The sequence below is a fragment of the Lynx rufus genome, unplaced genomic scaffold (assembly GCF_022079265.1).
Source record: "Lynx rufus isolate CCGP_SWC_20201006 ecotype Redwood Valley unplaced genomic scaffold, mLynRuf1.p SCAF_8, whole genome shotgun sequence".
Taxonomy (NCBI): Eukaryota; Metazoa; Chordata; class Mammalia; order Carnivora; family Felidae; genus Lynx; species Lynx rufus.
Window position 1 is genome coordinate 17,961,035 of NW_025814896.1, and position 14,579 is coordinate 17,975,613.

At 39.3% G+C, this 14,579-nt stretch overlaps 1 protein-coding gene across 1 annotated transcript in view; it reads left to right on the plus strand.

Moving 5' to 3' along the window:
- The window catches only part of PTPRT (protein tyrosine phosphatase receptor type T), a 787,404-nt gene that overhangs the window by 539,540 nt on the left and 233,285 nt on the right, over positions 1–14,579 (plus strand). Inside the window, exon 12 of the mRNA XM_047069145.1 lies at positions 12,598–12,871. Coding sequence (XP_046925101.1) covers positions 12,598–12,871 — 274 coding nt within the window. The remainder of the gene's footprint in view (positions 1–12,597; positions 12,872–14,579) is intronic.

Below are 14,579 nucleotides of genomic sequence, written 5' to 3' on the forward strand. Positions count from 1 at the left end.
TTTTCTGTTAGTTCTTGTATATAGTATGAATTTAAATTTATATTTTTGCATGTGACTATTCAGGTGGCCTAGCATCACTTGCTGAAAAGATTATTCTTTGACCATCACATTTTCTTGGATTCTCAAGAATCAATTGATCACAAATGTGGGGGGTTATTTCTGTACCCTCATTTCTCCTCCCTCGATCTGTAAGTCTATCCTATGCCAGCACCACACTGTGTTGATTTTCATATTGTGTAATCAGGAACTTTAAATCCTCCTTTATTCTTATTTTGTAAAATTGTTCTATTATGGATATTTGCATTTCCATATATATTTTAGTATCCGCTTATTAATTTTTGTAGAAAGTCTCCTGGGATTCTGATAGAGATTGCATAGAATTGCCATATTAACAGTATTGACTGTTCCAATACATGCACGCGACTATGTCTCTGCATTTATTTAGGTCTTCAGTTTTTTTCATCGATGTTTTGTACTATTTAATGTACAAGTATTTCACTTCTTTTGTTCAGACTTATTTATAACTAAGTATTATTTTTGTTACTATTGTGAATGGAATTTTATTCTCTTAATTTCACTTTTAGATTGTCTTTTACTAATGATAAATATACAGTTGATTTTTATGTATTAGTTTTGTGTCCTGTGATCTTGTTGAAATTGTTTATTATAGTTGGGTATCTGTGTGTGTCTGTGTCAGTTTCTGTATGTGTATTTCTTACGATTTTCTTTGTGTAGGATCATGTCATCTCCAAATGAAAGGTTTCACTCCTTTCCCTCCAATGCCTTTAATTAATTAACTAGGCTCACTGGCTAGAATCTATAGCACAATGTTTTATTTCACTGCCTAGACTCTATAGTACAGTGATGAGTAGACATCTTTGTCTTGTTCCTGCTTTTAGAGGGAAAGCATTGTCTTTTACTCTTGAGTGTTAACTTTAACATGTTTCATAGATGACCTTATCAAATTTAGAAAGCTTCTCTCTATTTCTAGCTTATCAGTACTTTTTATCATAAATATGCATTTGACTTTGTCACTTTTTTTTCTGAATCTGTTGGAATTATCATGTGATTTCTTCCATTTATTCTCAATAGATGCTAGATTGCATTAATTGATTTTTGGATAGTAAATCAACCTTGCATTCCTGGGATAAATCAGTTATGATGTATCATCTTTTTTATATGTTGGTAGATTTAGTTGGCTATTATTTGGTTAAATATTTTGGGGCCTATATTCATGAATGCTTAGGCTCTAGTTTTATTTTATTATAATGTATTTCTCTGGTTTTGATATCAGGGTTTCATAGAATGAGTCAGGGTGCATTACCTCCTCTGCTATTTTCTGGGCAAGTTTATGAAAAATCAGAATTATTTACTCCTTAAATATTTGGTAGACTTTACCAGTGAAGCTGTATGGGCTGGGCTTTTTTGAGGGAAGAATTTTAATTACTAATTCAATTACTTCTTATGAGTACATTGAAATCTTCTTTTTTTTCATGACTCAGTTTTGATAAATTATGTATTTGTAGGAATTTGCCCATTTCATCTAAACTGTCTAAGTTTTTTGGCATAAAGTTTTTTTTTTAATTTTTATATTTATAATTTTTAATTTATAATTTTTAAATTTTCTGTAGAGTCTGTAGTGGTGTTTCCTTTTTCATTCTTGATTTTGGTAATTTATGTTATCTCTTTGCTTTTTGGCCAGTGGAGATATAGTTGCCAATTGTGTTGATCTTTTCAAAAAATCAACTTTTGTTTCATTGATTTTTCACTCTTATTTTTATGTTGTCTATCACATTGATTTCCACTTTAATCTTTATTCTTCTTTCTGTTTGGAGTTTAATTTGCTTTCATTTTTCTACTGCCTTAAAATGGAAACGTAGATTATTAATTTGAGACTTTTTTTTCTTTTCTATTATAGATGTTGCATATACATGTTTGCAATTGTGAGTTTTCTCCACCCACTCCTGAAATCATTAGTGTGGACAGTATTGTTCAGTTTATTCATTGCTCTTTGGAGAGAGGTCTTTGTGCTGAGCTCCTCACAACACGATTTCAAGAAGGCCCACACCACAATTTTAAATTTGAGGAAGTTGAGGCATATAGAGGTTATTTTAGGTTGGGTTCTCTCAGAAACCGACTCATAGGCCAAGGATTTGGAGGCAAGTGATTTATTGAGAAGATGCTCCCAGTAAAAACTAGTTCAAGAGAAGGGGAAGCTAGAAAGAGAAGGTTAAGAAGCCAAACATGGGTGTGTTCTGTGGGGGGCTCTGGTGAGTGAATTTCACCTTGAATAAGTTCCCCTTGAGGCAAAGGAACAGGATTTTTTCACTCCTGTTCCAGACAGTCACTGGAAATGCTAGTCTAAGGCCAAATATAGGTGAAGGTTGGGGAAGAGCAGGACTTAAATTTTCTAGCCCTCTTTACCATGAGAGGAAGTGCCAATAGTTTCAGAACAACTCTGAAGAGGTCCGCAGTGCCCTCATTAGCAACAGAGCACACAGAGGCTGGCTGGTGGACACAGAACCAGAAAGAATGACTAAGAAATGTAATAACTGTTCTCTCTTGTGAGATTAAATTACTTGCCCAAGGTCACACGGATGTGTATTGCACTAGAAACCAGGTTTATAAATGCTAATACTTTAATCAAAGTTATTAGAAATTCACTAAAGGTGTATTATACAGCCCTTGTTTTATTTACTAATGATAAACTTTTTTTGATGACTAAGGGCTTTACTGTCTATATATGAATCAACCCTGATGCCAGTTGCTGCTTTCTGGGACCTTTCCCCATAGTCATTCTGGCCATCAGAAGGCCCTCTGGTAATCTAGGAAAATAGAGAAACTAAGCACCTTCTTTAGTTATTTAATGAAATTGCATTAACCTAAGCAAGTACAGAGAATGCATAAGAGAGAACAAAGTTAACCTCAGTGAGGAGTGCATTTACAGTGTTCCTGTAGATTATTGTCAGGGCCGTGAACACCCAACACCTACATGTTCCTATAGACCACTCAGTCAAATGTCCTTTGGAAGAAAAGGTATTAGCAGACCATGTAAGTATTAGTATGTTTGAGTTAAGACCTTATGCCTTTAACTATTTTCATTGTGCCAATACTAAGAGCTTCTTAGTTGACAAGTTTCCTAAGTCACTAGACCTCCTGGAATAAAGATATTTGCTACTGGGGAGATTTTTGTATATAATATTAAAACTATGTTTAAAACAATTGAGTTAGCTTTAAGATCAAATTTTTTTAAGAAGTACGTTATTTGGTGGGGTAAATTATAGATGATGGTTCAACTTAGGGTGTGCTAAAAAGATGTTTAGCCTTGGGGCGCCTGGGTGGCGCAGTCGGTTAAGCGTCCGACTTCAGCCAGGTCGCGATCTTGCGGTCCGTGAGTTCGAGCCCCGCGTCGGGCTCTGGGCTGACGGCTCAGAGCCTGGAGCCTGTTTCCGATTCTGTGTCTCCCTCCCTGTGTCTGCCCCTCCCCCGTTCATGCTCTGTCTCTCTCTGTCCCAAAAATAAATAAACGTTGAAAAAAAAAAATTAAAAAAAAAAAAAAAAGATGTTTAGCCTTATGGATAAGACTAAGGGCTCAAGAGTCAGACTGTCTGCATTCAAATATTAACCTCAGTGTTCAAATAGCAGTGTGGCTTTAAGTTTCTGAGCCTCTCTGTGCTCTATTTCTCTTATTCTGTCACAATAAGGTAATGGTATCTGTCTCTTAAGAGTTATTATGAAGGTCAAATTAAATAATGTGTTGAATGGGCGTAAGCATCATGTCTAGTAGGTAGTAAGTGCTCATTAAACATTTTCTATTGGGTGAGGTAATCATTGCAGTGGGAGCTATGGTAGAAATACGGACAGAGAGCTATGGGAACAGAGGTAGGAGAAACTAGCTCTGGATTGCAAGAGAGAGAAGTCTCTTCAGAAAGAGTAACATCTGATACAGGTCTAGATTGGATGAAGAATCCTCAAGATGCAGAAAAAGGAAAAAGGCATCTTGGGGAGATGGAACAGCATCTAGGATAGCATTGAAGCATGTAGTAAGAACTGACATGAACATGCATCTAAAATTCATTTTCTAAATTTTGCCAATTTCGTTTATTTAATAAGTACTTAGTGAACAGCTGTTATGTGTTTAGCAGGATATTAGAAGCTGGGGGTGCAGCAGCAAACCAGGCAGTAAGATCTCAGACAACAACCCAGGCAAGAGGTCTCAGACCTCATGAAGTTCACGGACTATTAGGGAGCAGGCAGAATAATCAGACAAGACCTATTTTACTTGTGATGAAAGCTATAAAAGAAATAAATCAACAGATGTAATTGACAGTGACTCAAAAAAACTGATAATTATGAAGGAATGCTGAGGTAGATTGGAATGACCCAAAGTAATGATTTTGTTTTTATGTATTTTTTTTATTAAAAAAATTTTTTTTTCTACATGTACTTATTTTTGATAGAGACAGAGCATAAGTGGGGAAGGGGCAGAGAGAGAAGGAGACACAGAAGCAGAAGCAGACTCCAGGCTCCGAGCTGTCAGCACAGAGCCCTATGCGGGGCTCGAACTCACAGACCGTGAGATCATGACCTGAGCTGAAGTTGGATGCTTAACCAACTGAGCCACTCAGGTGCCCCAAAGTAATGATTTTAAACAAAGTAAGAATATTTGAGGGGGATGTCCCTGCTAGGACAAAGGTATAAATATTAGAATCACCTAGGTTTGTGGTTTCATAGTCGCACATTAGGATCATCTGGAGACCCCCTAAAGATTACCCCTAGAGATTCTGATTTGGTTGGTCCAGGGTGGGGCCAAAGAATAGCATTTTTTTTAAAGTCTGCTGGACAATCAAAATGTACAGCCAGAGTTGGGAACCCCTGATCTTCAGCAGCATACTTCTGACTCTGAGATGACTGTTATCTGCCCTCACCTGAAAAATCAGTGACAGTCTCAACAAAATATTAGCTGACTGAATTCATTAAAAGGATTATGGTTGGTCAAGTAGAATTCATTTCTGGGGTGCAAGGATGGTTCAACATACACAAATCAATAAATGTGATGCATCCATCACATTAATAGAAGGAATAGGGAAAATCATATGCTTATCTCAGTAGATACAGAAAAAGCACTGGACAAAATGCAGTAACCATTCATGATTTTAAAAAATGTCAGTGAACTGGCTATAGAAGGAACATACCTCAACGTAATAATATGACAAGCCCACAGCTAGCATATTCAGTGGTGAAAAATTAAAAGGTTTTCTTCTAAAATCAGGAATAAAACAAAGGTGCCCACTCTCACACCTCCCATTCAACATAGTACTGGAAGTTCTAGGCAGAGCAGTCAGACAATAAAAAGAAATAAAAGGTATCCAAATTGGAAAGGGAGAAGCAAAATTATCTGTTTGCAGAAGACATGATCTCATACATAAGGTGTAATATCGTATGTAATATATGACTGATATAACATAACAATAACTTTATATATATATTATGCAATATAATAACTTTATAATAAAGGTTAAAGGATAATTTGATAAAGCTACAAAAAACAACATACAAAAATTGTTGAATTTCTGTACACTAACAATTTTCTGAGAAATAAAGAATACATCCCCATTTACAATAGTGTCAAAAGAATAAAATACTTAGGAATACATTTAAATAACGAGATGAAAGACCAGTAAGTACACTGAAAACTGTAAGGTACTAATGAAAAAAGCTGAAGATGCAAATAAATACAAAGATATCCTGTGTTTATGGATCAGAAGAATGAATATTGTTAAAATGTCCATACTACCCAAAGCCATCTAGATTCATTGTAATCCTTACCAAGATTCCAATGGCATTTTTACAGAAATAGAAAAAAACAATTTTAAAATTTACATGGAACCACAAAAGGTTTCAAATAGCCAAAGAAATACTGAAAAAGAAGAACAAAGTTGGAAACATCACACGTCCTGTTTTAAAACTATATTACAAAGTTATAGTAATCAAAACAGTATGGCAGTGATACAAAAACAGACACATTGACCAATGGAACAGAATTGAGAGCTCAGAAATAAGTCCATGCATATATGGATATATATGTATATGCATATATTTCAAACTAATCTTTGACAAGGAAGCCAAGGATACTCAATGGGGAAAAGATCATCTTTTTAATAAATGGTATTGGGAAAACTGACTATTCACATGTAAGTGAGTGAAGCTGGACCCCTGTCTTGCATCACTCACAAAAATTAACTTGAAATGGATTAAAGACTTAATGTAAGACCTGAAACATAAATTCCTACACGAAAATGGGGAAGTTTCTTGAATTTGGTGTTGGCAATGATTTGATGGAAATGACATCAAAAACACAAGCAACAAAAGCAAAAATAAACAAGTAGTTCCATCCCAAACTAAAAAACTTTTCACTGCAAAAGAAGCAATCAACAAAATGAAAAGGCAGACTGCAAAATGGGAAATAACATTTGTAAAACACATACCTGATAAGGGACTAATATTCAAAATACATAGGGAAATCCTACAACTCACCAGCAAAAAAAAATAAAATGAAATAATCTAATTAAGAGTGGAAAAAGGACATGGATAGACAGTTTCCCAAAAAAGGTACTCATTTGGCCAACAGGTACCTGAAAAGGTATTCAGCATCACTAGTCATCAGGGAAATGCAAATCAAAACCACAATGAGATATCACTTCATACCTATTAAAGCAACTGTTATCAGAAACACAAAAGATACTGTGTTGGCAAGGATGTGAATAAACGAGGATTTTGTACACTGTTGGTAGAAATGTAAACTGATGCTGCCATTATGGAAAACAGTATGAAGGTTTCTCAAAAAAAAAAAATTAAAAATACAGCTAACCTATGATCCAGCATTCTCACTTTTGGTTATATATCCAAAGGAAATGAAATAAGTACCTCGAAGAGATACCTACACTACCAACTTCATGTGTTTTTGAAGTCCTGTGGCTTTTTAAGAACTCCACAGTAGGATGGAACTGGAGAGTGTTATGCTAAGTGAAATAAGCCATAGAGAGAAAGACAGATACCATATGTGTTCACTCTTATGTGGATCCTGAGAAACTTAACAGGAACCCATGGGGAAGGGGAAGGAAAAAAAAAAAAGAGGTTAGAGTGGGAGAGAACCAAAGCATAAGAGACTCTTAAAAACTGAGAACAGGGGCGCCTGGGTGGCGCAGTCGGTTAAGCATCCGACTTCAGCCAGGTCACGATCTCACGGTCCGTGAGTTCGAGCCCCGCATCAGGCTCTGGGCTGATGGCTCAGAGCCTGGAGCCTGTTTCCGATTCTGCGTCTCCCTCTCTCTCTGCCCCTCCCCCGTTCATGCTCTGTCTCTCTCTGTCCCAAAAATAAATAAAAACGTTGAAAAAAAATTAAAAAAAAAAAAACTGAGAACAAACTGAGGGCTGATGGGGGTGGGAGGGAGGGGAGGGTGGGTGATGGGTATTGAAGAGGGCACCTGTTGGGATGAGCACTGGGTATTGTATGGAAACCAATTTGACAATAAATTTCATATATTAAAAAAAATGTATTTTAAACATAAAAAAAAAAGAACTCCACAGTACACTTGTGAGACACCAAAAGTGCAAAAGGCAAATAATATCTTAATGGTATTTTGAAATATTTTTGATCTTGTAGATCACCTGAATGGCCTCGGGGACACTAAGTGGTTTCTGCTCCCCACACAGGGCCACCACGGCTTTCCCCATCGCATAAGGTTGCCTGCCTTGCTCTGCCCTGCCTAATGGCTTTAAGACTGAATTGTTCGGGAAGGAGCTGGAACAGGGCAGTAGAGAAACCTTGAATTTTACTTTTTAAGTCTTGAGGCTGGTTTTGGTGTTGATGAGTTAATTCTGAAATGCTTTTGTGTGTATTGTGTGAGAGAGTAAATGAGTAAAAAATAATGATATTAAAAACCAGGGTTTTCACTGTAGGAAACAAATTCACGATGGGGAAGGTGAGGAAGAGTCTTGTGTTAATGGATTTGAATTGGCAGTGTCAGTATGAACTGATCATATAAATTTATGAAGCCTATTTATGGGAGAACATGGGTGTTAAATGTCCCCTTTTCTGATTCTGGGCAGTCTTCACCTGTGAACTACAGCATCCTGTCTGTCTGTCACCTGACTTAAGTATTCTGAATGGGTAATAGCACCTTGCTGGAGATCTCTTCCCCAGATATAAAAAGGGGGCCATAGGATGTGTTAGTGATTGATGGATGGCTCTGATAGGCCCCTGGTCCTTCATAGAAGAGCATGAGTTATCACCCAGATTGTCAACTCAAGAATCAGAGGGGCCATGAGGCCCTGGTGGCAGGGTCCTCCTCTAATACCTGCAGAGGAATTCCCACACCTCTTACTCTTCAAGGTTTCTGAAGCACCTGTCCTCTATGAGCTGAGGTCTTGGGACCTCAAATGTCCATCTTCTCACTGGAAGAAATAGAGGGGATGTCACAGGATGGGGAAATGTGGGGGTAAATGCTGTATGTGGTGAAGTGAGCATCTTGTTATTCTTCTCTTAATACTATCAGGATTTTTCTACTAAAAAAAATCCTTTCTGTTTACAAATGCTCCGGAATATGTTTTAATCACTTCTTTTGCACTAGAGATACGACTTTGGAGGAGTTCTTCTCATTTAGGTATGATTTTATCATTACCAACAAGCCATAAAGAGCTTAGATAATTATGTTCCTAAGAGAAGGACAATGAGAATGAAGTTATCCCAAGAAACAAAAAGAAACTGTCTTGTCCCCCCACCCCACCCCTGCTTCCTAAAGTGTGCGTATCAAGGAAAGGACACTCACACAGCTTACATGTGCCATTCTCCTCCTTAATCAGAGTCCCCTGATCTTTAAGAGGGGCTGGGTCCACTGGAAAAAAGATTTTTACTACCAAATGGTTTATGGCTTCCTGGCCATGGTTGCACATTTGCCTCTGAATGGAGAAGCTGCAGGCACAGTAGGCCTGAGGGTGTTGCTGGCTGCACTCAGGCACATTAATCCCAATTGTATGTGAACTGTATGTTGACAACACGGTTTAACCACCACCACCCCGCCCCTCCCCAGATATCCTTTGCCAGGCTTTATGATTTCAGAAGAAGCCGATAGAGCTAAGGAGTTCAGTCTGCCAAGTAAAAACTACTCTGAAGGTCCTTTGTCACATGTTGTTGGCTTATGGAAAAAGAAGGGAGATGGAGAAAGAAAAGGATACTGAACTGTGAATGAAAGTCTAGCTTTTTGCTTTTGCCACAGTTTGACACAGGGCACTCAGCCTGTCAGCCTCAGTGTCTTCACCTGTAATCTGGCTGCTGAGTTTGGTTGAATTGACAAGTGAGTCCTCAGTAGTGAGATTGATGGCGGGATCCTGGGCTGGCCCCTGGAGACATGTCTTGCCTCCCTCTGTAGCCTTTGGCAGCATTCACGCGTTAGAGCCCAGTGAAGACCCACTGCTTAGCTGTCCATGACCACAGAATCTCATGCCAGTCATGTACAGTACTCAGGCCAGCCTGGCGGCTCTGCGTGATCCATCCCATCATAGTAGGGCCAAGGACAACAGAAAGCGAGTCCGGGAGTGGGATCCGGCCCCAATGAAGTTCCAAGGCTTTGGATTCTCAATTTAGAGGGAGAGGGTAACAAAAGGACTCAGGGGTGGCACAAGAGTTTTCAACTTAGAAACAAGGACAGAGGTCTTCTCATGTGGACAGGATTAACCCAAGAATAGTATGGGATAGATTGGACATCAGAGGAAAGCAGGGACTCACAGGTCTTTGCAAACCCCATTCCTAGAGATGGGGCCTGTTAGTAGTGCCTCCCAACCCAGTCAGGAGGGCATGCAGGCTGGATAGGCTGAGTGCCTCCAAGCCCAGTTCAGTCTTTTAGATCCTACTGCAAGCCTCCACACATGGACCCAAGAGACTGTTGCTCCTTCACTCTTCATTGCCTTTTGCCCTTTTCCTCATAGATTAGAGTTGCATGAGTCAGACCCTCAACAAGCAGTCCTGAGCACTCTGGCAAGATTCAGAGTTTTACTTGAGACTGCTGTTATATGTAAAGCAATGGAGGTCCTGAAAACTGTTATAGACACCCCTCCTCTAGGTTTGGGTCTTGGGTCTTGGTGATGTCTTTCAGAGACTTTTGAGCTTAGCTGTCTTGATAAACATAGTGGTTATACTATTGAGAAGGACCCCAGAGTTGAGGAGGGAATGTGCCCTGAAGTCATGATTTAATTTAGGCATTTATTGGCTTCAATTTTTTTAATACATACTTTTAGTGTTATTTATTTATTTATTTATTTATCTATTTTGAGAGAGGGGAGCACAAGCAAGAGAGGGTCAGAGAGAGAAGGAGACAGAGAATCCCAAGCAGGCTCTGCACTGTCAGTGCAGATGTGGGGCTCGAACTCACAAACTGAGAGATCATGACCTGAGCCGAAATCAAGATTTGGAGGCTTAACTGACTGAGCCACCCAGGCACCACAGACTTCAGTTTTATGAACACATATAGATGTCACACACACATATACTTTGGGATGTTAGACGCACTCACGTGTCATACACATTTAGGTGTCCACACACATTCATCTGAATGTCACACTCATTCAAAGAGTATATGTGTTCGCTCAGTTTTTAGACACCCAGGTCCTACAGATGCTCATTTGGACATTATTCACACTCAGATGTAGTCTGCCCTCCCAGAGAAGTGGCCATATCCACTCACATGACACTCACCTGCACTCTGGGCTGCTGAGTTCTCATCCAGTTGTGCCCATCAGAGAATACACATGCTCACTGAGCTATTGCTCTCCTCCACTCAAGGTATCACTCTCTTCCAAGTGTGGCAAACATTCACATGGTGTATTTTTTTTCCATCTGCATTGTTGACGATCCCCATGCTCAAGGAGATTCAGGAGAAGCCCTGCCATATTGTATCATGTTTCCTTGGGTTAGTCCCTCTATACCCTTTTATTTTAGTGAAATAGTCCTCTGCCTCTGTCTTTGTCCAAGTTATGCTTCTTAACCGAGTGTATTTAGATGGACGGCTTGATTAAAGGATGGTAGCGCTCACCATGCTCCATTTTCATAAACCATGTGCTATCTCACTATGCCATCTTTAGAAGATTGGTTTGGGTGACTGCTGAAGTCACCTTTAATTCACAAAAATTTCCTGGGGGCACTCTTTGGGCAATTGATCTTTTGTCTTAGGTCATGAGTCCAGAGAGCTCTGCAAGAAAGATCTTCTAAAAGAAAAGTATTTACAGAGAGATACAAACTGTGGACATTCAAAGAGATAATAAAATGCCATCCAGATCCACCAACGTTTAGGATAACTTTTATAAAAGGAGCCTACATATTTGACCTACAGCTGGTGTTCAAGGCTCAGTCATCTCTCTTCACAGACTGGTACCTTCTTACTTCCTTCCAAGTTGAAGGGAATGGTACACAATCACTAGACAGGAGCTCAGAGTATTCACTGTTTATTTTGATTAGGGATTCTGTATCCAGTCATATTTAGTTTCATGCCTACTTTCAATTTTAACTCAATTTAATTTGGTTTACTTGAACAAGCATTCAGTGATGACTTTATGGGTATCAGGCAACCTAGTGGGCAATGTGGGGTTGGGATAAATGATGCAGAAATAACTAAGCCACAACTCCCACTGTCCAAAAAGGTAACAGTCTAACCAGAGAAACAGTCCTGTGCTCATATTCTTACAATCCCAAGAGGATATCCATTAGTGAGTTGTAGGGGAACTAAGGTGGGGGGAAACTCATTCAGAGTTAGAGGGTCTAGACAGGCTTCATTGAGGAGATGAAAGATAGACTCAGCCTTTAGGGAAAGTCTTCCCCAGACAGAAGTGGATAGAAGACATTGCATGTGGAGGAAGCATGAACTGATGGAGTGAAATCCCAAGGATGTTTGTCTGGATCCACTGGAATGAGGGGTCCAAACTAAGAGTTTCTGAAAGACAGACTGGAAGCCAGGCACAAGTGTCCCCAGTGCCAGGATGAGGAGTTCAGATTATATCATTAGGATAACAGCTTATGAAAGAGTTTGAAGAGAGACTGTGTTTATATGTTTAGGAAGATCAATGAGTTGACTAGTTTATCAGGTAAGTTAGAGGTAAAGAGACCAGTTGAATCCGGGAAGAGGTAGGGAAGTGCCCAACCTAAGCATTATCAATGAAGGAAGAAAAAGAGGTGGGGTAGATGCAGATTGCTGATGTCAACTGGGCTTTTTGTTTATAGGGGCAGAGTGAGATCTAAGGAGGTAGGAATTGAAAATGAGCCCCAGACTCAATATCTGGTCACTTGATGGCCAATGCTACCCTTCACTAAGGAAAGAAAGGTAGAAGGAGGAAGAGGCAGGTTTGTAGGGGTTGGGACCAAGTTACATTTTGGATATATCCAGTGTGAGCTGGCCTTGGGACATCTAAATGGAGATCTATTTCTACACAGCAGTGGGTTTATAATTCTAAAACTCAGGAGGGAGGTTCAGTTGTAGACAGAAATGGTAATAAATAACAAGTGCATCCCTCCAGATCATTGCTCATCTGCTTCTCTTTCCTGTTCAGTGTTTATCAGCTGGTTGTCAAGGAGGAGCGACTTCAAAAATCACGGAGGGCAGCTGATATCATTGAGTGCTTTTCGGTGCCTGTGAGCTATAGGAATGCCTCCAGCCTTGATTCTCTACACTACTTTGCTGCTGAATTGAAGCCTGCCAACCTGCCTGTTACCCAGCCATTTACAGTGGGTGACAACAAGACATATAATGGATACTGGAACCCTCCTCTTTCCCCTCTGAAAAGCTACAGCATCTATTTCCAGGCACTCAGCAAAGCCAATGGAGTAAGTATGGCCACATGAAGGCCATTTCTTGCCTTGTTTGTATTTTCCTATTCTCAAATGAGAAGTAGCATGGCTTTAGAGCAGAGGTTGCCAAACTAAGGCCTGTGGACCAAATCCAGCCCCATGACTGATACACACACACACACACACACACACACACACACACACACGCACACTTTTTTTTTTTTTTTAAGTACAGCAATGCCTTTTCATTTACTTGGTCTAAGGCTGCTTTTGATGCTACACCAATACAGTTGAGTAGTTTAGACAGAGACTTTATGCCACATAAAGCCTAAAATATTTATTATATGACCCTTTACAGAAAAAATTTGCAGACCTCAATATTAAAAGATAAAAAAGGTCTTTCAAATCACCTTTGGGAACATTGCATGCCCATCTAAGGATTAATTTCCTCATCCATAAAATACCTATCTGTTATTTATGAATGCATTAAGCATGTTGTAGTTAATCAGTGAATACTAACTCTTTTATTATTAGCAATAGAAAATTTCCACATTAGAAAATATTCTCTTCTCCCAAAGACAAGGGAAACTTTTTTAGTGTCAGATATTTCTTTGGTCAAGATGGGATACCAGTCATAACATCACAAAATCACGGGGCTGAAAAGGATGGGAAAGGTCACCAAATATCTACCTCTCTCCCCCTACACATAAAACAATCAACATTACAACATCACAGTTAACTGGTATTAGTGCTTATTCTTGAATATCTCTAATGACCGAGAACTTACTTCTTTATGTGGTAATTTTACCGATCTTTGGGGTGTCCGTGGCTCTAAGAAAGCCTTCTATTGTACTGCCTGAAATATGTTTATTTTTTTTCATGTTTTTAATGTTTTTATTTATTTTTGAGACAGAGACAGAGCATGAGTGGGGGAGGGGCAGGGAGAGAGGGAGACAGAATCTGAAGCAGGCTCCAGGCTCTGAGCGGTCAGCACAGAGCCCAACACGGGTCAAGAACTCACAGACTGTGAGATCATGACATGAGCTGAAGTCGGACGCTTAACCGACTGAGCCACCTAGGTGCCCCAAAATATGTTTCTTATTATAGGTTCTACCCAATGCTCTTGGTCCATACCCTTAGGTCCCAAGAGAACCAATGTAATCACCTTCTTAGGTGGTATTCTTTCAGTTACATAAGATCTTTCCTACCATCCACTTCCCCTCTGTTCAGATACACCCATCTGGTCTTATTTTCTGCAAACTAAATATCTTTAGTTCCTCTTATGACACAAGTATTTCCCATTTTGCTTTTGTGCATATATCTCAGGTTGCCATATTTCACTCAACAAATATACAACAAACACTGACATTAGCTAAGCCCTATAGTTCATATTAAGGTTACATAGTATGTGCAACCCTCCCCTCCCCTGCAAGACTTTTTCTTAACATAAGGGAGTCTGGTGTGTGCCATGTTCCATGGTATATCTGGAGAAGTGAGAAACTCACTGGAGAAAGGAAAGCTGAAACAAAAGCAAGATTTGGTGAAGTGTGTGCTGAATAGCCTCTGTAGGCTCTGGTGGCCGAGATAGAGAGTTTAGTCTGTCAGTGGCAGCCATTACCTTATGAGAAACCTGGATTGAGGAACTAATTAACATTTTAAATGTCCACATACCCATTTAAATTCCACACTGGTATTTCAGTTCTGCATTTATTACTTGCCCAAGCAACATTCCTCAGAGTCTAAA